At 31.6% G+C, this 21,628-nt stretch overlaps 2 protein-coding genes across 2 annotated transcripts in view; both read right to left on the bottom strand.

Moving 5' to 3' along the window:
- Window positions 1–265: 265 nt before the first annotated feature.
- On the bottom strand, window positions 266–8,612 carry LOC125820554 (protein NRT1/ PTR FAMILY 1.2-like). The gene is made up of 4 exons (XM_049499955.1): window positions 8,302–8,612; window positions 8,010–8,227; window positions 6,322–6,925; window positions 266–1,237 (listed from the first exon to the last, which is right to left on the bottom strand). The coding sequence occupies exons 1-4, from the start codon at window positions 8,435–8,437 to the stop codon at window positions 375–377; spliced, it is 1,821 nt and encodes a 606-aa protein (XP_049355912.1). The 5' UTR covers window positions 8,438–8,612; the 3' UTR covers window positions 266–374.
- Window positions 8,613–12,385: 3,773 nt separating this feature from the next.
- Window positions 12,386–21,628, bottom strand: part of LOC125820553 (protein NRT1/ PTR FAMILY 1.2-like) — a 29,888-nt gene continuing 20,645 nt past the window's right edge. Inside the window, exon 4 of the mRNA XM_049499954.1 lies at window positions 12,386–13,083. Coding sequence (XP_049355911.1) covers window positions 12,563–13,083 — 521 coding nt within the window. The 3' untranslated portion in view covers window positions 12,386–12,562. The remainder of the gene's footprint in view (window positions 13,084–21,628) is intronic.

Genomic DNA, 21,628 nt, shown 5'->3' with positions numbered 1-21,628 from the left:
AGAATTGGGGAAAATAACAAAATGTCAATTTGAGATTCATCTCTTCACGAATAATGAGGTATTTTGGTTAAGGCGACTTTTTAACAATTCGACTTGAATGGTTATCAATTTATAGATACGCGATTTATCGATTATCAATTTATCAATTATTTGATCATAATCAGTTTGAATTAGTCTTTTTATATTTTGATTCTTTAATTAAATAAATTAAATAAGCATACTGCTCAAATCATGCTGAATATTTTGAGGGGTGAAAAACAACGAATTAGGGAAAGTGGACTATATAATATACTATACTAGCAGTAGCTAAAAATGTAATAGCAATTCTGTATAAATACTAGTACTATGTATCAACAATGTAATAAGAGAGTAGCCTAGCAGGAATTCAAGTCAGGTGTAGATTTTTTCTTCTGAGGCAAATCAATTTCATCGTCGCTAGGTTCCATCATTCTCATAGTGATGTCAACATCAACAGAAGGTCCATATTGCCAGCAACAAACCAGAAAATAAAGCAGATTAAAACCTGTCATTAGAGCAAGAAGCCAGTAGTAATACTCATAGTGTCCCTTGTTGATATTGCTTGAAATCCAACTTTCTTTCCCTTCTCCTTTGGTGTACTTATCCACAGCACTCAAAACCACACTTGCTAAAAGATTTGCAACTGCCATTCCCAGTCCATAAAGAGCTGATGCAATACTTGACATACTCTTTGGGAGATCTGAATAATAGAACTCTGTGGCGCCAATCGCATTCAATGCCTCTGCTATACCGTTTAAACTGTTTGGTATAATGAGCCACATTGCTGACATCTCCACCAACCCCTGCGAGTTGTTCAACAGCCCTTCACTGATTGCTCTTCTTCGTCGAATATGTTCGATAATACCAGAGACTACCATGGACATGCAAGACACGAATATACCAAGTCCCATTCTGACTATAGGTTTCAGACGAACTGGTCTTCCTTTGATCTTTGATGCCAATGGAAGCATCACACGGTCATACAGTAATACCCAAATTGTTAATGCAACCATCAAAAACATCCCGAATGACCCTGCTGGTATTTGGAATCCTTTAGTTAGATGTCTATTCATGGATTGAGCTTGTAGTAGTGGGAATGAACTTTGGCTTAAGTTTATTGATATCATGATCCCCGTTGACCACAATGGCATGACTCTAATGAGGGCTTTTAGCTCCTCAACTTGCTCCACTGTGCAAACGTTCCATGGATTGGCTGCAACTCCGTTTGGCTTAACATCTTCAGGGCTTTTAATGATGCAAGCTTTTAATTTTAAATCTATTCTCTCTCAAGTTCCTAAAGAGGTAGAACTATTTCTTCATCAAATTTTTTATTCCAGTTCTTTAGTTGTCATTTTTTTTTAAAAAAAAATTAACTTTTTCATTTACAATTTTTTGATACATATGAATCATGCTCTCTCTTTTTAGTATGGTAGCTTGTATATTTTGATTTTGAAGATGAAAACTTGCATGAAAATAGATCTAATCAACTCATTATGATTCCGACGATGATGATTGGGCTGAAAATAGATCCAAAAGGTTGTAGGATCCAATAACAATGGCGAATCACAACATTTAGAAGACAAAGTCGAAGAAGTATGAAACTTCATCTTTTAAAGTTAATGTGGAAAAAACCCCCAAAAAATAGTAGAAGAGTTGCATCTGCTATGTGGTGTGTTATCTTTGAAGAAAATGATCTAGGATTAACAATCTTTGAAGAAAATGATCTATTGGTGGGCACTGGTAAGGACTTCAGATCGAGATCCATGGTTGACGTCATTGTTAACAGTGAAAAACGGATATAAGAGTGAATGTTGAGAAGGAGAAGGAGAAGAATGATGTACATTCATCTTTTGAAGTGGATGTACATTCCTCTTCTAAAGTGAATGTTGAGAAGGAGAAGTCGAAACAGATCAGATTGTTGATTTTTTTTTCAATTTTTTCTTGTTCATCTTTTTCTGATATATATGGGTTCAAATTTTTAATGTATAAAAAAAGTTGTTTTTGTTTCTTAAATAAATGTATAATGCTTTCGTTTCAACATTATGATACATTACAATTTCATCATGTACAATGTATCGTGTTCAAATTACCAAATTATCTTACGACTATAGTTTGGGATACATTAACTAGATTTTTATTGTATTAAGTTAATTTTGTTTCTTAATTAATGTATAATAATGCCTTTCTTCAACTCTACGATACATTACAATTTTATCTCACAGTGTAGCATGCTCAAATATTAGTTTTGATATATAACCTTAATTAGTTTTGATACTTGATACAAAACTTCTACCAACTGTATCATTTATCATGTATCTAGGAGTGACTATGTATCTTCTACCTTATTCAAATTTAGAAAGATGTGTATCCGTGCACACTACCAAATCATATGCGTGATACACAAATCTTACTATTTTCATAGCTAAATATATGTGGTAAAAAAATTTGTATTTGCAAATTTGAATCCGTCGATACTGTCTTTTTCTATTTTAGATAGACATCTAATAAAGTGATTAACAAATTGATACATAACAACGTGTCATAACTACATAATAGCGATCTTGGCACACAACAATGCATCTAATACTTATTAACTTATATATATGATATATTAAAGTGCCATAGAAGTACGTATCAAATGCATAAATGGTGATACAAACATGTTATTATCAAAAGTTTGTTTAGTTTGAGGCAAAATGTGAAGATGTTGCAGCTATGTATCTGATACAATAAATATGAAGCACATTGATACATATTTTAAATCTGTCCAATTGATATTAAAAAGAAACGTAAGCGTAATTTATGGGATTTAATTTAATTTCCACATTTATTTACTGTTTTAGCGCAACAGATTGAAGGGCAACAATTATGTATCCAGACAACCAATTATGTATTCAGACAGTCAATTATGTATCCGAATGACTGATATTTTAGGGGATTTTTGTAAAATAGAAAAGAGTAGGGATAGAATGTAATTTAAGTCTTACACTATGAGATTTATGTAAGTTATACTAAAAAAAGTACATATATTAAAAGAAGGGAAAATTACTTATATACACACATTTACTTACCTTAATATCTATTTATCCCTACCCTTTTTAAAAATTTCAAAAATCCCTTAATTCCCCCAATTCATAAAATCTTCCGGATACATAAATATTTCACTCCTACTTTCAACCTCCACCCACGTTTCCCACTCCCCATTTCACTCCTCCATTTTATCCCTAAATTCTCTCCATTTCTTTAGCAGTTACAAATTTCAAATTCATTTTGATTTTCAGAAAGTGTCTCTCTCACGTTTATCAATTAATCTATTTTTGAATTTAAAATCTTTTCTATTTTCAATTAATGATTTCAAATTATTCAAGAGGTAGATTTCTTTCCATCACTTCAATTTTTGATTTCTTTTATTATTATTTTTTAATTTTTTCATCTTAAAAAATAAAAATAAAATTACCTCCGCCCCCTGCCCTCATTGAAATCTTATTGAACCTTTGCAATTTTAGTTAATCATATTGTCGTTGAAAATTTTTCTTGAAAAATATTTATTTTCTTTTAATGTTTCTACTATTGAAAAACGTCCAAAAAAAAAAGAAGAAAAAAGTTGGATCTGCCATAGCACACAGATTTTTAATGTATCTCGTTTATTTTGAGTTTTAAATTAGTCTTTGTTAGTGTTATCATTGATCTGATACATCACTGCTACAATAACATTTGTTTTATGCAATGTTTAATGTTCATATTTAAGGTATTGATACATAACTCTAATGTTGTTGAATCTTTGATTAGTGTTTATCATGTTCAATATAAATGTACTTGATACATAAACTTTGTGTTATTTATCACACACCCAAAAAAGAAGCTATTTTGAAACAATTACATGTATAATGTATTTTTTTTATTTTAAAATATAGTATTTCTCAAACAAAATAAGATACATAAATAATGATGTATCATACACTAATTTTTTAGTTATGATACGTAAATTCAAATTTATACTAAATGTATCTGATACATAACAATTACCAAACAATAATGTATCGATCTCAAACTTAAAATCGTATGGGCAACACTTTCTTATTTAATGTATCCAGTAGAAATACCACATTTATCAATTTAAATTGAAAGGATCTTCATGATCTCAATAATTCTCATTCTCTGTGTTTTTATATGCGATCGCCCAATCAAAATGGAATTATTAATTTTTCATGTGCGTGATTCGGCTTTGTTGAGATTGAGAATTGGTAGCAATTTGAATTTTGTTAACTCGCTGTGTGGAATTCAAGCAATCTCGTATGGCATTTAGCTTATCTATAACGAAGATTTTGCTCTTGGCGATTGAATTTTGTGCTAATAGTATTGTATTTTCTTATTATTTTATTCGGGTGGGGCAAGGAGAAACGAACATCGCCTTTTTGTGTCTATTTTTATTTTGTATGATATTGCTCTAAATGGAACACCATAGTGTGAGGATTCATATAGCCGATACCAACTTTTGGTAGCATTTAAGCTTAGTTGTTAATGTAGGGTGAGGGTGGGGGGTGCTAAAGACTTGTAATCCTTTATGGAATAACTAATTCTGACTGTTAAATGAATTAGAAACAATGAAGGAAATAGAATGAATTTTCAAATTCTATTGTGTAGTTTATTAGGCTTCTTTGCTCTTTGTATTAGGTTAGACATTTTCCATTTGTGTTCTTATTCTTATTAATCTCTTAATGGAGGTTGATGGATATTTGCATCTATGACAACTACTCTGTATTCTTGGAGTACTGTCTGTTCTGTTTGCTGAATATCTCACACAGCATACTCTGTTGGACCAGGATGCTACACACTCTCCTATTCCGTTGTCCTTAAAAAAGTTAGAGCTAGCTGATAGGTATGTTCATTGATACTTCTTTCAATACCAATCGATATTCTGACTATCATCTGCCGATACAATATCATTGTTTACAAGAGATTATGCAAACTTTTCAGAAGGCATATTCTTGCCTCATTCCCCTTTTGAATCTTTCTTAACGAGAATAATTATTTCCATGACTTCTTTCTGCTTCCATTCCAGGGATAAGGAATTTATGCGCTTACTCTGTTGATATTGATTAACTATAACTTGGGACAGAAAGTATTGTTTTGTGATTTGGTTCTTGTGCAAGATAAATGTAGTACTCGAGTACCAAGATATGCCTGCTAAACTAATGTTTGTCGTTCAACTTATGTAACAGATACCTACTCGACTCGCTGCCTCGGAATGCTATGGGGAAGGTGAGTTGTTCCAAACCTTGCTCACCTCCAAACCATAAACAGGCATCAAATCAATAAATGAAGACCACGCATCTTTTTCATAAGCTTTATAGCTTCATAAGTATATATTACTATCTCAATTTATAATTTGACTGTGGTAAACTAGCATAATTTGGCGCATTTCACCGAGTTTACCTGAGTTTTGTCAGTTGAGTTTGCCTGAGTCATTCTGCTATGGAAGATCATCATCATCATCATCACTAAGCTCCATCATTCTCTTAGTGATGTCAACATCAGCAGAAGGTCCATATTGCCAGCAACAAGCCACAAAATAAAGCAGATTAAAAGCTGTCAATACAGCAAGAAGCCAGTAGTAATACTCATACTGTCCCTTGTTGATATTGCTTGAAACCCAACTTTCTGTTCCTTCTCCTTTGGTGTACTTATCCACAGCATTCAAAATCACACTTGCTAAAAGACTTGCCACTGCCATTCCCAGTCCAAAAAGAGCAGATGCAATACTTGACATACTCTTTGGGAGCTCCGAATAATAGAACTCTGTGGAGCCGATCGCGCTGAATGCCTCTGCGATCCCATTTAAACTGTTTGGTATAACGAGCCACAATGCTGACATCTCCACCAACCCATGTGAGTTGTTCAAGAGCCCTTCATTGATTGCTCTTCTTCGTCGAACGTGTTCCACAATACCAGAGACTACCATGGATATGCAAGAGACGAATATGCCAATTCCCATTCTGACTATAGGTTTTAGACGAACTGGTCTTCCTTTGATCTTCGATGCCAATGGAAGTACCACTCTGTCATAGAGAAAAACCCAAATTGTTAACGCAATCATCATTAACATCCCAAATGACCCTGCTGGAATTTGGAATCCTTTAGTTAGATGCCTATTCATGGATTGAGCTTGTAGTAGAGGGAATGAACTTTGGCTCAAGTTTATTGATATCATGATCCCCGTCGACCACAATGGCATGACTCTAATGAGAGCTTTTAGCTCCTCAACTTGTTCCACTGTGCAAAGTTTCCATGGATTGGCTGCACCTCCATTTAGCTTAACATCTTCAGGGCTTTTAATGATGCAAGCTTTGTTCAAGAATCTCAATTTATCCGTTGGCACTTGAGGTCCTGAACCATTCTTGTGATGGTAATCAGAGTTCTGATTGGGGTAACGGAGTTTCCTATTCTTGCAGGCAACGACAAGTACTTGTTTAAAGCTGGCAAACACGTTTGAGCGAACCTTTGGCTTGATATAAAACGGAGAAGCAAGGAAGAAAAACAGCGCGGATAAGAACATGAGGATTGCAGGAACTCCAAAACCTATTTTCCACCCCAGTCTGTCTTGAAGGTAAACGATACCTGTCAGGGCAATCAGAACAGAGACTATGGATGAAGTATAATACCAGGCAAAAAAGCTCTCCAACACTGTATGCTTCTTGGGATTACTGCCTCCGTTGTCAAACTGATTAGCACCAAAGGCTAAAGAACACGGTCTTATACCTCCAGCACCAATTGACATGAGCAGAAACGAGAAAACCAAGAGCATGTATTGTGATGTCGTTGTAGATTTACAAGCCTGTCCTAATTGATTGCAAGGCGGAGGCCTTGCTTTCGGAATCATCGCTGTTAACCACAGCACTACTGTTCCCTGCAACAAGAGGGCATTGAAGTGTTAAAAGTAGGTAAGTTAACTACAATCCTCTTGTTTTATGGGAATAGCACATATACTGTATAGTTAACAGGTCCAACTGAACCTATTTTTCGGGTGCACACTCGCAAAAAATCACTAAAATTACGACAAATATTTACCATCGCGCAAGCTTCCGTGGTTGATTTTACAGTGACCTATAGATCATACAGATCACACAGACAAGAAATTGGTGACCTCAACCCGAACGAGAAGAAGAAGATCGGAAACTATAAAGAGTAAATTTTAGGTTTAGCAAAAACATAAAAATCATATTTGTATGTTATAGCTATAGTTTGTATAATTGCGCTCCATAGCAAACTTTATGTTTGTTATGGGGCATCATATTGTATAACTCGCTGGCATGAGCTTCAGGTTTGTATAATTTCGCTGGAAAGCCTCTCGTTTGTATAAAAGCGCGGCAATTGTATATGTATATCAGTTTAGATAATTGTATCTATGTAACTACTATAAAGCAAAAAAGAGAGAAAGATAAAAGAGAATTGGGCAAGGAAAAACCTGTATTTGTATAATTATAAGTGTATAGGAAGAAAATATATGTATTTGTATTTGTATATACAATTTTCTCTCGCTTTATACAAACACAAACACAATTTATATATTTGTGTTTGTATAAAGTGAGAGAGGCAAGTGAGAGTGGCACGCGAGATTCTCTAGGGGAGAGAGGCGAACGAAAAGAGATGTATATATACAGTTTTCTCTCACTTTATATAAACACAAACACATTTTATACATTTGTGTTTATTTATAAAGCGAGAGAGGCGAGGGAGCCAGCGAGAAACGAGAGTGGCGAGCACACATTTTATACATTTGTGTTTGTATATAAAGTGAGAGAGGCGAGGGAGCCAGGGAGAAACGAGAGTGGCGAGCGAAAATTTTAGGGAGAGAGAGAGGCAAAATGGCAACAGTTTGCTACGGATTACAATTAAATCAAACAAATTTAATAGTTTATTATTTTATACAATTTTTCCAACTATAAAACACTAATTAGCAACATATTAGTTTTAAGTTAAAAGCTATATACCAGGAAACTGAAGATGGAACCAAGGCCAATAGTAAGGAATCGACCTAGATATGAATCAGCAACAACAGCTCCAACAATAGGCAAAAAATTGGTAGCAGCTGACCAGAAAAACAGAAGATTTTGAGTTGTAGTAAACCCCATCCTGTATTCTCTCATCAAATAAAATGTCATATTTGGTAAAAGCCCATAGCTCGCCACATTCTCCAGTGCCTCATTTGCTGAAATGATTCAAAATAAACTTAATTATAAAACAAACACAAAAATCCCCAAAATATTTGAAGTAGTCTAGTACCTATGATAAAAGGCATGGTAATTAGTCCACCCTTTTTTCTACTTTTAATTGGAATCAGAGAAAAAGTTTGCCTCTCTGAATCCTCCATTTTAGATCCTCGGTTTAGAGGAAGAAACTCTGCCATTTCTTGCTCCATCTCCTCACTTACTAGAGGTTATTAATCAGAGGAATTGGGGATGAATGGAGAAGTAAAACAATGAAAAACACAAAGTCAAAATGGGAAAAAAGACGAAAAAATCGATGACTGCTGAATCTACAGACACAGAATAATGATGGGGAAGTAGATGCAGCTGCTGATTAGCAAATGCAAGAAAGAAGCATGACTCATCCTCACATATTTCTATATCTCTTCCCATTATATATAAATATATATATATATATATATATATATTCTAATTTGTGCCATTGACCACAATAGACAGGCTGCGGAAAAGAGGATTTTGCTTGTGATTCTGATTTCCGCGTGAAAGGTTTTCTTCTTTTTTTTTCTTTTTTTTTTTTGGATCTTTTCCTCATTTATATTCCTATTGAAATTTGACTTTTTAATTTGTAATACTATCGACACAAAATTTAAACTTAAGATCTCCGGTTAAAAATCAACACATCCTTTGATGGTTATTTTGTGTGAAAGGTTGCATTTCTTTTCCTCGTTGCTGGTCCCACTATTTATCTTTCCACACCTTCTCAACTTATAATAAAATGATTTTATTTATTTCGAAACTTCGTAAAAGAAAAGAAAAAATATGAGGTTTTTAAAAAGTTAATGAAGTCTTTTCAAAGGTTATTATGATTTATTTGATCTACTCATAAGTAATCAGTTTGATTGCAATCTTTTGTTTGAGCTACTTGTAAACTTAAAAAAACTGATTTAAGAAGCTACTTGCTTGAGTGCAAATTCTTCAGAAAATTGTAGAAGTCTTAAATAAAAATTCACGATACAATCTTTTTGGCCAGAATTTGTTCAGAATGGTAAAATAATATATTTTATACTATGTTATTTTACTTTTTTGAATATTTTTACTTTTTTAACTTTAATACATTTTAATTTAAAAAAAAAAAACAGTTTGTTTTAAAATAAAAAAAATATTATAGACTTTTAAAATTTCTGGCCATTTAGCATTACCGATGTTTATAATACTCTCTCCCTTTTTATCATAAATTTTGTGTGCGAAAGTACTCTTTCATTTTTTAATATGTTAAAAAAAAGAAAGGGGCTCTTAAATTGCATAATTTGCCACATCCTCCAGCGCCTCATTTGCTGAAACAATTCAAAAATAAACTTACTTAATTACAAATCAAAAAAAAAATCTCCAAAATATTTGAACTACTCCAATATTACTTTTAACATAATTTTCAAATAAGATATGTTACTGTATCAATTTATGTGAAACATTTGAAAATTTGAGAGTCAACCAAAGTTTCAATAAACTTTTTAAAATATTTTAAATCATTAATTATTCTGATTTATAATACATTTTACATAATTTTCAAATTTTAAATAATATATGTGAAATTTCAAAAGTTAATCAAATTTTCAATCAATATGTAAAGTTATTAATTATTACTTTTAATTTATAGTACTATTTATTACTCCCTTCATTTCAAAATAAATACTTAAATTGTTGAGGCATGCACGATCATTAAGAAAAAAAATTAGGACAAAAATTGAACACTATTTCCCACTTTTGCTTTTTAGTTATTTTCAAACTATTTTTTGAAAATAAAAGTAAAATCATAAATACGAGCAATTTACTAAAGCATATTAATTAGGACTTTTCTAAACCCCACGTAGCCATTAATAAAAATAAAAAAGGGAAAATTATGCGGTTAAGCAAATTTATACTACTTAATTACTCATCATAGCTATAATTTGCTATAATTACCACTCGCGACTAACATTATACATTAATTACGTGGACTGACTTCGAGTTTGTATAATTAGTCACGTTTGTATATGTATAATTCGCCAGAATATACAAATACATATATATAATATACAATTATCTAACTGATATACATATACAATTCACCTCTCCCCACTCTCCTCCCTCTCCCAATCTCACTTGTCATATATACATTTGCATATGTATAATATACAATTATCTAACTGATATACATATACAATTCACCTCTCCCACTCTCTGCCCTCTCTCGCTTACCTCTCTTTTCTCTCTCCCAATCTCGCTCGCTTCTCTCCTCCTCTCCTAATCTTGCTTGCCATATATACAAATACATATGTATAATATACAATTATCTAATCGATATACATATACAATTCACCTCTCTCCCACTATTTGCCCTCTCTCGCTCGCCTCTCTCCTCCCTATAACATGTAGCTACGAATTATAATTATCAAACTATAGCTATGAAAAGTAATTAGACTATTTTTGAGTGGCTATATGTGAAAGTTTCTCAATAAAAAATAATAATTGTTCACATTTTTAGCTTAGATTAGCTTGTTGAAAACATGAACTTGTTTAAGTTACTCAACCACTTTGGCTTCAATTGATTTTCTTCTCCTATAAACCCTAGCTTTCGACTTTTCTCTTCTGGTAAGTGAATATTGTTCTGTTCTTCATTGAACATCGTCAATTTCAATTATTCTCATTCTCTGTGTTTTTATATGCTATCGCCCAATCAAAATGGAATTATTAATTTTTCATGTGCGCCATTCGGCGTTGTTGAAATTGAGAAATGGTTGCAATTTGAATTTTGTCAACTCGCTGTGTGGAATTCAAAGCAATCTCGTATGACATTTAGCTTATCAATAACGAAGTTTTTTGCTCTTGGCAATTGAGTTTTGTGTGTATAGTATTATTTTTATGGGGAATATTGCCTTTTTGTTTCTATGTGCCAGTAGAAATGTAGGAACTTCTAGTTTTATTTTGTATGATATTGCTCTACCATGAGTTTTAAAATGGAACAACATAGTCTGAGGATTCATATAGCCGACACCAACTTTGGTAGCATTAAAGCTTAGTTGTTGTTGTAGGGTGGGGGTGGGGGGTGCTAAAGACTTGTAATCCTTGAATAACTAATTCTGCCTTTTAAATGAATCAGAAACACAGAAAGGGAAATAGAAGGCATTTTCAAATTCTAATGTGTACTTTATTAGGCTTCATTGCTCTTTGTATTAGGTTAGATATTTTCCATTTGCATTCTTGTTCTTATTAATCTCTTAATGGAGGTTGATCGATATTTGCATCTATGACAACTATTCTGCATTCTTGGAGTACAATCTTTTCTGTTTGCTGAATATCTCACACAGCGTGCTCTGTTGGACCAGGATTACCTTGGATGCTACACACTCTCCTATTCTGTTGTCCTTATAAAAGTTAGAGCTACCTGATAGATGTGTTCATTGATACTTCTTTCAATACCAATCGATTTTCTGACTATCATCTGCCAATAGAATATAATCGTTTACAAGAGATTATGGAAACTTTTCAGAAGGCATGTTCTTGCTTCATTCTCCTTTTGAATCTTTTCATGTGAATAAATGGATGCAAGTTATCAGTATTAGAAGTTGAAGCAGGAGGTTGTTGTTTATCCATCTATAATATAAACTGCTCTCTGAAATTCCCATCGCATTAGACTTTTTTCCTCGGAATTATCTTACTGAAAGAAAAAAATAATTCTTATTGCCAACATTTGATTTTGAATAAACATATTTCTGTTCCACAGAATCTGGCTATGGTGAAGTGGTGTGTGCAGTTGTTGTTCCTGGCGCTGAGCTCAAAAGAAAACAAGCTGAGGAATTGAAGCCTGCACTAAGCTTGCATGGACTATTAGATTGGGCAAAAGAAAGACTTACCCCTTATAAGGTATTTCTCCTTGTTTTGTGAAGTAATTTGACACAAAATCTTTATGCAAGAACTAACTAACTTCATGCATAATAGTTAATTTTATGAAATAAACACTTTATACATATATACGTTCAAGAATGTATTTATCTCTCTTTAAATTAAAGTATTATATATGTCAGTAAGGCAGCATCAAGTTTGCGACATATTTTAGCTTGAACTTAAAAGTTGTTACTTTTTCTTATATATGTTTTGATTTTATTTTTATAGTACAAGGAAAGTCGAATAATAAATGTACCTTTTAAATTTATTATTTACAATACAAACATTTTATCAAGTATTTTGAGGTGAATGTGTAACGCACATTCCGAGAAACTTGTTAAATAAATGCAATAAGCATACTTGTCGAATTATCCTGAATTTTTTGGGGCCCAAAAGAACAAATTAGGCAAAACTCATCAGTCATCATCATCACTAAGCTCCATCATTTTCTTCGTGATGTCAACGTCAACAGAGGGTCCATATTGCCAGCAACAAGCCACAAAAAAAATCAGATTGAAAGCTGTCAATACAGCAAGAAACCAGTAGTAATACTCATAGTGTCCCTTGTTGATATTGCTTGAAACCCAACTTTCTGTTCCTTCTCCTTTGGTGTACTTATCCACAGCACTCAAAATCACACTTGCTAAAAGACTTGCCACTGCCATTCCCAGTCCTAAAAGAGCTGATGCAATACTTGACATACTCCTTGGGAGCTCCGAATAATAGAACTCTGTGGAGCCGATCGAGCTGAATGCCTCTGCTATCCCGTTTAAACAGTTTGGTATTATGAGCCACAATGCTGACATCTCCACCAAACCCTGCGAGTTGTTCAAGAGCCCTTGATTGATTGCTTTTCTTCTTCGAACATATTCGATAATACCAGAGACTACCATGGACATGCAAGAGACAAATATGCCAATTCCCATTCTGACTATAGGTTTTAGATGAACTGGTCTTCCTTTGATCTTCGATGCCAATGGAAGCATCACTTGGTCATAGAGAAAAACCCAAAGTGTTAAAGCAATCATCAAAAACATCCCAAATGATCCTGCTGGAATTTCGAACCCTTTAGTTAGATGTCTATCCATGGATTGAGCTTGTAGTAAAGGGAATGAACTTTGGCTCATGTTTATTGATATAATGATCCCCGTCGAACACAATGGCATGACTCTAATGAAGGCTTTTAGCTCCTCAACTTGCTCCACTGTGCAAAGGTTCCATGGATTGGCTGCAACTCCATTTGGCTTAACATCTTCAGGTCTTTTAATGATACAAGCTTTGTTTAAGAATCTCAATTTCTCCGTAGGTCCCGAATCATTCTTGTGATGGTAATTAGAGTTATGACTGGGGTAACGGAGTTTCCTATTCTTGCAGGCAACGACAATTACTTGTATAAAGCTGGCAAACACGTTTGAGCGAACCTTTGGCTTGATATAAAATGGAGAGGCAAGGTAGAAAAACAGAGCGGATAAGAACATGAGGATGGCAGGAACTCCAAAACCTATTTTCCACCCGAGTCTGTCTTGTAGGTAAACGATGCCCGTCAGGGCAATCAGAACAGAAGCTATGGATGAAGTATAATACCAGGTAAAGAAGCTCTCCAACACTCTATGCTTGTTGGGATTATTATATCCCTTGTCTAACTGGTTAGCACCAAAGGCTAAAGAAGACGATCTTATACCTCCAGCACCAATTGACATGAGCAAAAACGAGAAAACCAAGAGCATGTATTGTGATCTCGTTGTAGATTTACAAGCCTGTCCTGATTGATTGCAAGGCGGAGGCCTTGCTTTCGGAATCATTGCTGTTAACCACAACACTACTGTTCCCTGCAACAAGAGGGCATTCAAGTGTTAAAATTAGGTAAGTTAACTACAATCCTCTTGTCTTGTGGGAATAGCCACATATACTGTATAGTTAACAGGACCAACTGAACCTATTTTTCGGTTGCACACTCGCAAAAAAACACTAAAATTACAACAAATATTTATCATCGCATTGATTTTACAGTGACCTATAAATCATACAGGTGGTTTAATTAGTTTTTATCTTAGAAATAAATATTTGTAGCAGCAATTAGGATAATAAGGACAGTACTATTTTTCAAAACTTAATACTACATTGGATCCTGTGAGTTATAATAACATAGTGCAGCAGTTTCTTAATTCCGTTGGTGACCATTACTTCTCCTCCATTCATTCTCCATTATCTCATTCTTTATTCCTTCATTATACCTTATAATATATGTAATTTCTACGTTATTTATCTTCATTATTTACTACCCATTATCTTCCTATTTATTACTAGGAAGACTCCCTCAACTATAAATAGTGATGTCTTCATTTGTTTTGTACATAAAAAAAATATAGAGTATATAAAAGTTAGTCAAAAAAATAGTTCTTATTAGTTGAAGGGAGGTGTTATTTTTGTGGAACTTTGGACTCAACTTTTGTCCAAAGTTTGTTGAGTTATACTTTGTGATAAGGTTGTTGTATTCTAAAGGGGATAAGTCAAGAAGGATTACTGTTGGACCGGTGAAAAACATTTGTTGCAGTAGACTTGATTTTCTTTAAAGAAAACGAGATATTCGCACCTCAGTCATAAAAGATTTTTATTTCTTCATTTTATTTTCAATTGTAATTTGTAATCTTGTAATTTTCACCAACACTTTATCTTTATATATGTTCTTCAATTGCAATTTCTTATTTTAAAAATCGACATCTTAATTTTAGTAAAAATAATAATAAAATTAACGAATAAACTTTAATTCTTTATTAAAAATAATAATTTCTTTTTGAGTGTTTTTCTGTATATTGTGTGTGAAAATTAACCGACGAAATTGTGTTGGTTTTCTTTCTTAAAGAATCATCGACAGCCCCACAAAGTCTGTCGAATTTTAACATTTTTTTAGTAATGTTATTAGAAATGAACATGAGTCTCTTTTTTTTCTCGTATTGAAGATGATTTTTTTTCCGAATTGAGTTATATCAAAAAGTAACAGCTAGTATTAGCATTAAATTCAGATAGCCTAGATGATAAGAAAATCATAAAACTTTAATCGATTTATTTTCATGCAAAACTTTTGAGAAAATCTAGAAAAAAATATATTTTTATTTCAAAGAAATCTATGTTTGTTAGTTAATCTAATTTATTTATTTTTTGAAAATTAGCAGACGCACGTCAATTTTGAAAATAAGAAATTTCAAATGATGAACATAAATAAAAATTAGTATTTAGTGTTTAAATTATACATAAAAAAAATGTATAATTTATGGGTTAAAATGAAACAATGTTAAGTTGGAGTATCAAAATGAAAAATGAGGGCATATTTGAGAGGTTGTGTATGTGTTTGGCCTTTAATTTAACACGAAGTTTAATAAAAAAGACTATTAACTCATAATATAAAATTATAAATATATCAAATGTATTAAAATATTTTAAATCTTGTGGTCTTAAACGCATGAAAAAAAGTGTTAAAAGAGGAAAGATTTATGGTTTTAAAAACAAACAAAAAAAAAAAGGAAAAATAGGTCAAATAAATTGAAATAAAAGAAGTAAATTGAGAGTCCAATTATCATGAATACTTGAAGTTGTACTTTTCAGTTAAGTGTCAAAAAGACAACTAAATTATTCTTTTTTCTTAGTTTATTACCTAAACTATCACTTATTAGTTTGAAAAAACACATCTCAGTGGTGTGTGTAATACACCTTCTCTTTCATTTGCAAAAATCTCGCCACATGGCACTCTACATGGATAAAATATTTCATATTGACAAAAATTAAATTAACTAATAATATAAGTTAAAACCTAAAGATTAAAGTATTACTATCCAAAAAAAAAAATTATTTTTAAAAAAAAATTCAAGATATTTTTCTCACCCCTCCTCCCCCCCCCCCCCCAATCCCCCGGCCTTTAATTTTTATAAAATATTTTAAAAAAAATTCAGACCTCACCCCCTCCCTCACTCCTTTCCAAAAAAAATTGATATTATTTTTCCAAAAACATTAAATAAAATCTAGCCCACCCCGTCTAACCCTCCACTCCTAATTTGTTTTTTAATATTTTTTTCGTTTTGTGTTAGTTGTGTATATATATTTTTAAGAAAAATATTTTTTTCTACTTGCATAACGAATATAACCAAAATAAAAATTTTATTTTAAAAAAAGTCTTGCGGCAAGTAACAAAACACTTTTTTTAAAATATGTATATATTTAACACAAAACAAGAGAGAAAATTGAAATCAGACGATTATGTGGGGTGGAGTAGATTTTTTTTTAAAACAAAATTAAAATAATATCTAAATTGTTATTTGAAGGGAGGGGAGGAGATGAAGTAAGAATTTTTATAAAAACTTTCATAAAAGATTTTATTTAGAAAAAAAAAACCTAAAAATTTGGAATGAGGGAGTACAGTGAGAGGAAGGGATGGAATGGGAAAGAAAAATATTTTACATTTTATTTTATAATTTTTTTAAGAAATTGTAATAGTTATATTTTTAACTTTAATTAATACTAATAATTTACTAAGTTTTGTCAAGGTAGAATATTCTGTCCATGTGGAGTGTGATGTGATAATTTTTTTAAATAAACGAGAGAGTGTATTACTTCATCATGATAGGAGTGTAATAAAATAGAGAAGTGTGTTTCTCAAACTAATAAATAATAGTTTAGATATTAAAGTCACACTCTCAATAGTTTATGTATAAAACTCACATTTTCAATGGTTTAAATATGAAACTCACACTCTCAATAGTTTATGTATGAAACTCAAAAAAATAAGATAGTTTAAACATGTTTTTGGTCTTTATCTCTTAGTAAGTCATTAACTTGAAATTCTAGCTCCGCATCTTTTAATCACCGTTAAGGGAAAGCTTACCATTGACCAGGGGCGGCTGGCAAGGCTTGTAAAAAAGTCCTTGGCTAAATTGGGGGCCTCATTTTTTAGTTAATTAGGTAAGATTAAATTAAAAAAATAATATTAGAACTAAGACAATAAATTCAAAGGCCCCATTTTTTAGTTAATTAGGAAAGATTAAATTTTTAAAAAAATAAAATTGTTAGAGCTAAGTCAATAAGTCTAAACGGCTAAATGAAGTGATAGTCATAGATATGACTATGACTTTTTAACTTTCCCATAAAAAGTTGAAAAGTTGTGTACTTTTTTTTTAACTTACAAGTTATCTTTTTTTTTTTATCTTTTTTTTTTTCTAATTTTATTTTTATATATTTTATCCTCCTCCCTTCTATTTCTTCTCACTTTCTCTTTTCTAATCTTACATCTTTCTCTTATTCAAAGCTAAAAAAAAATTTACTTGTTCTATTGATAATTTATATTTTAAATTTGGAGAAAATTATACTGCAGCAGCTCGATTCATTTTCGGAAATCAAGTCTTCATAGCTTTTGATTTTGGTAATATCATTCTAATTTCTAATATTATTTTTGTTTTGTGTCTTATGTTTATTATATTTTTTATTTGATATTGTAAATAGTGTTTAAAATATTTGTTAGATTTTAATATGTCAACTAGAAAATATGAATCCGGTCATTCAAAACTTAAAAGAAAAAGAAAAGTCGATAACTTGATAAAATCTCAAAAAGGTGCTCTTGATAAATTTTTGGGAAACAATGATAAAATTAAATCAAAAAAGGTAGGGGAATGCTCTTTAGAAGAACAAGTTACAAACTTAGTTGAAGTTGAGTTAGATAATGATATAAACCAAAAAGAAGAAGAAGGAGAGGAAATTAGTGAAAAGTCGGATGTAGATTCCCAAGAAAATCAAGAACTTATAAATGAATTAAATAATCATACTCCTAAAAATATTTATGACCCTAGTCAAAGGAATATTGTTGATACAAAGTTAAGAGATTTTTTAGTAGAAAAGGGACCAATTAGAATTACCGACACATGTTTTTCAAAGGATAAATTTTTAAGGCACTTTTCTACTACATATTATTTTCAAAAGTTGGCAAATGGAGAAAGACATGAAAGAAGATGGTTAGTTTATGCCAAAGATTTGAATAAGGTATTTTGTTTTTGTTGTAAGTTATTTAATACGACCTTTAATGCAAAGAATAATAAGTTAGCTAATGAAGGTAGTAGAGATAGGAAAAATCTTACTACTAAGCTTAGAACCCATGGAACAACTAGCCACATATTATTAATATGAGTTCATGGATTGATTTAGAATTTAGATTGCGTAATAATAAAACAATCGATAAAAACATTCAAGACCAAATTAATAGAGATAGAGAACATTGGAAAAATGTATTGTCAAGAATTATTTCCGTCATAAAAACTTTTGGAAGAAATAATTTGGCATTTAGGGGGGAAAATGAAAAAATCTATCAAGAAAATAACGGAAATTTCTTGAGTCTTATTGAAATGATTGCAGAATTTGATCCAATTATGCAAGAACATATTCGACGAATCAAACATGATGAAATTCATAATCATTATCTTGGACATAATATACAAAATGAATTAATAAATTTATTGGCAAGTGAAATTAAGAACAAGATTATTGAAAAAGTTATAAAAACAAAGTATTTCTCTATCATACTTGATTGCACACCAGATACAAGTCATCAAGACCAAATGTCTTTTATAATACGGAGTGTAGATATTTCGAAAACTCCAATAAATGTAACCGAATATTTCTTAGAATTCTTAAAAGTGGATGATACAAGTGGAAAAGGTCTTTTTGAAGTTATTTTAGATGAAATAAAATGTATTGGACTTGATATTGATAATTTAAGAGGACAAGTATATGATAATGGGTCTAATATGAAGGGAAAACACCAAGCAGTGAAAAAAAGACTTCTTGATATATATCCTAGATCATTTTTTACACCATGTGGTTGTCATAATCTAAATTTGGTACTTTGTGATATGGTTAATTCTTGTACGAAAGCTATATCATTCTTTGGAGTGGTACAACGTATATATTCACTATTTTCTTCGTCTACTAAGCGGTGGAAAATTTTAAAAGATAGTGTACCTAGTTTAACTCTTAAATCATTGTCACAAACACAGTGGGAAAGTCGTATTGAAAGTGTTAAAGCAATAAGATTTCAAACTCCACAAATAAGAGATGCTTTATTTAAATTAGAAGAAGTTAGTGATGATCCAAAAATTAAAAGTGAAGCTAATTGTTTAGCAATTTTTGAGCTTGAAAATTTTGAATTTTTATTGGGTATGACTATTTGGTATGATGTACTATTTGCTGTAAATTCAATTAGCAAAAGTTTACAATCAAAAGATATGCATATTGATGTCGCTATAGATCAATTAAGAGGTTTTGTTTCTTTTTTTAAAACATATAGAGAAGAAGGATTTACAAGTGCTATGATTTCGGCTAAGGAAATTGCATTAGAGATGAATATTGAACCTGTATTTCGTAAGAAACGTGTAATTTATAGAAAAAAACAATTTGATGAGAATGTTGATAATGAAATCACAAGATCTCTTGAAGAATCATTTAGAGTTGATTACTTCTTATACATAGTAGACCAAGTCATCTTTTCACTTCAAAATAGATTTGAACAATTTGAAGTATATGAAAATATTTTTGGTTTTCTATTTAGTGGGAAAAAATTGAGATCATTAGATGATGAGAATTTAAAAAAATATTGTCTTAATCTTGAATGTTCCTTAAAACATAATACTCACTCCGATATTGACGGTTTAGACTTATTTTCTGAATTAAAAGTGTTAAGAAAAATCATAAAAGTAGAAGACAATACTCTAATTGAGATACTCAATCAAATAAAAGGACTTGATTCTTTTCCAAATGCTTACATTGCTTATAGAATAATGTTAACAATTCCCGTAACAGTCGCCTCAGCGGAAAGAAGTTTTTCAAAATTAAAAATAATAAAATCTTATTTAAGATCGACAATGTCTCAAGAAAGATTAAGTGATTTGGCTATATTATCAATTGAAAAGGAATTATTATAAGAGATTGACTACACAAAAATTATTAACAACTTTGTATCTCAAAAAGCTAGAAAAATAGATTTAAAATAAAAACATTTATAATTTTTTTTTAAGGCCTCTAGTTTGATTTTGGCCTTAGGCCACCAATGGGTTTGAGCCGCCCCTGCCATTGACCCAAACGAAGAAGAAGAAGAAGATATTAAAGTCACACTCTCAATAGTTTATGTATGAAACTCACACTTTCAATGGTTTAAATATAAAACTCACACACTCAATAGTTTATGTATGAAACTCAAAAAAAATAAGATAGTTTAAATATGTTTTTGATCTTTATCTCTTCAGTAAGTCATTAACTTGAAATTCTAGCTCCGCATCTTTTAATCACCGTTAGGGGAAAGCTTACCATTGACCCAAACGAAGAAGAAGAAGAAGATGAAATGGGAATGTATAAGTTTTAGTTATATACCAGGAAACTGAAGATGGAACCAAGGCCAATAGTAAGGAATCGACCTAAATATGAATCAGCAACAACAGCTCCAACAATAGGCAAAAAATTAGTAGCAGCTGACCAGAAAAACAGAAGATTTTGAGTTGTAGTAACGTCCATCCTGTAATCTCTCATCAAATAAAATGTCATATTTGGTAAAAGCCCATAGCTCGCCACACTCTCCAGTGCCTCATTTGCTGTAACAATTCAAAAATAAACTTAACATAATTACAAAACAAATCCCCAAAATATTTGAACTAGTTCAGTACCTATGATAAAAGGCATGGTAATCAATCCACCCTTTTTTCTACTTTTAATTAGAATCGGAGAAGAATTTGAACAAGTTTGCTTCTCTGAATCTTCTGTTTGGGATAATGGAAGATACTCTGCCATCTCTTCCTTCATCTTCTCACTTACTGGAGATTAGTAATCAGAGGAATTGAGGTCAAAGGAGAAATAAAATGGAAAAAAATATGATGGGGAAGTGGATGCACCTGCTTTTTAAGGAAAAATTACAAAAATCCCACATTTGAATTTACTTATTATCATTATTCTCTATAAGTTTTACAAATCTCCAAAATTTCTCATTTTCGCGCATCAGATTAGTGTATCTCGCGCATCACATTAACGTATCAGCGCTTATATTATTCTATCTCGCGCATCAGATTAATATATCAATGCTTATATTATTATATCTCACGCATCAGATTAATGTATCATGTATAAAATGTACATCAGATTAGTGTATCATGTATAAAATGTAATGTATCTTACTTAACGATTAATGTATCTCGCGCATCAGATTAATATATCAGTGTTTATATTATTGTATCCGTTTGAGAGATTTCTGTAATTATAAACTTTTAAGGGATATATTGTAATTTTGCCTTAAAAGTATGTGATTTCTGTAATTTGCCCTTTTATCAAATGCAAAAAAAAGGCACGTGTCAATATATATTACTCTTATTAGGGATCGTTTGCCGTAAAAGTTTAAATAATAATGTCACTTAATTTATTGTTTGGTTGGTAAATCTAGGATAAGTTATTTCGAGATTAAT

This window comes from Solanum verrucosum, unplaced genomic scaffold, assembly GCF_900185275.1.
Source record: "Solanum verrucosum unplaced genomic scaffold, falcon-dt-bn FXZP01000117.1, whole genome shotgun sequence".
In the NCBI taxonomy this organism is placed as follows: domain Eukaryota; kingdom Viridiplantae; phylum Streptophyta; class Magnoliopsida; order Solanales; family Solanaceae; genus Solanum; species Solanum verrucosum.
The sequence above is the reverse complement of the archived record's forward strand: the minus strand, read 5'-3'. Positions and strand labels throughout refer to the sequence as shown.

Excerpts from the sequence above, each read along its gene's own strand:
- LOC125820554 (XM_049499955.1), bottom strand. The coding sequence starts at position 8,437 with ATGGAGCAAGAAATGGCAGAGTTTCTTCCTCTAAACCGAGGATCTAAA. Across the intron at positions 8,228-8,301 it reads TACCATGCCTTTTATCATAG|CAAATGAGGCACTGGAGAAT; the intron begins GTACTAGACTAC and ends GAATCATTTCAG. Across the intron at positions 6,926-8,009 it reads GTTCCATCTTCAGTTTCCTG|GGAACAGTAGTGCTGTGGTT; the intron begins GTATATAGCTTT and ends CTCTTGTTGCAG.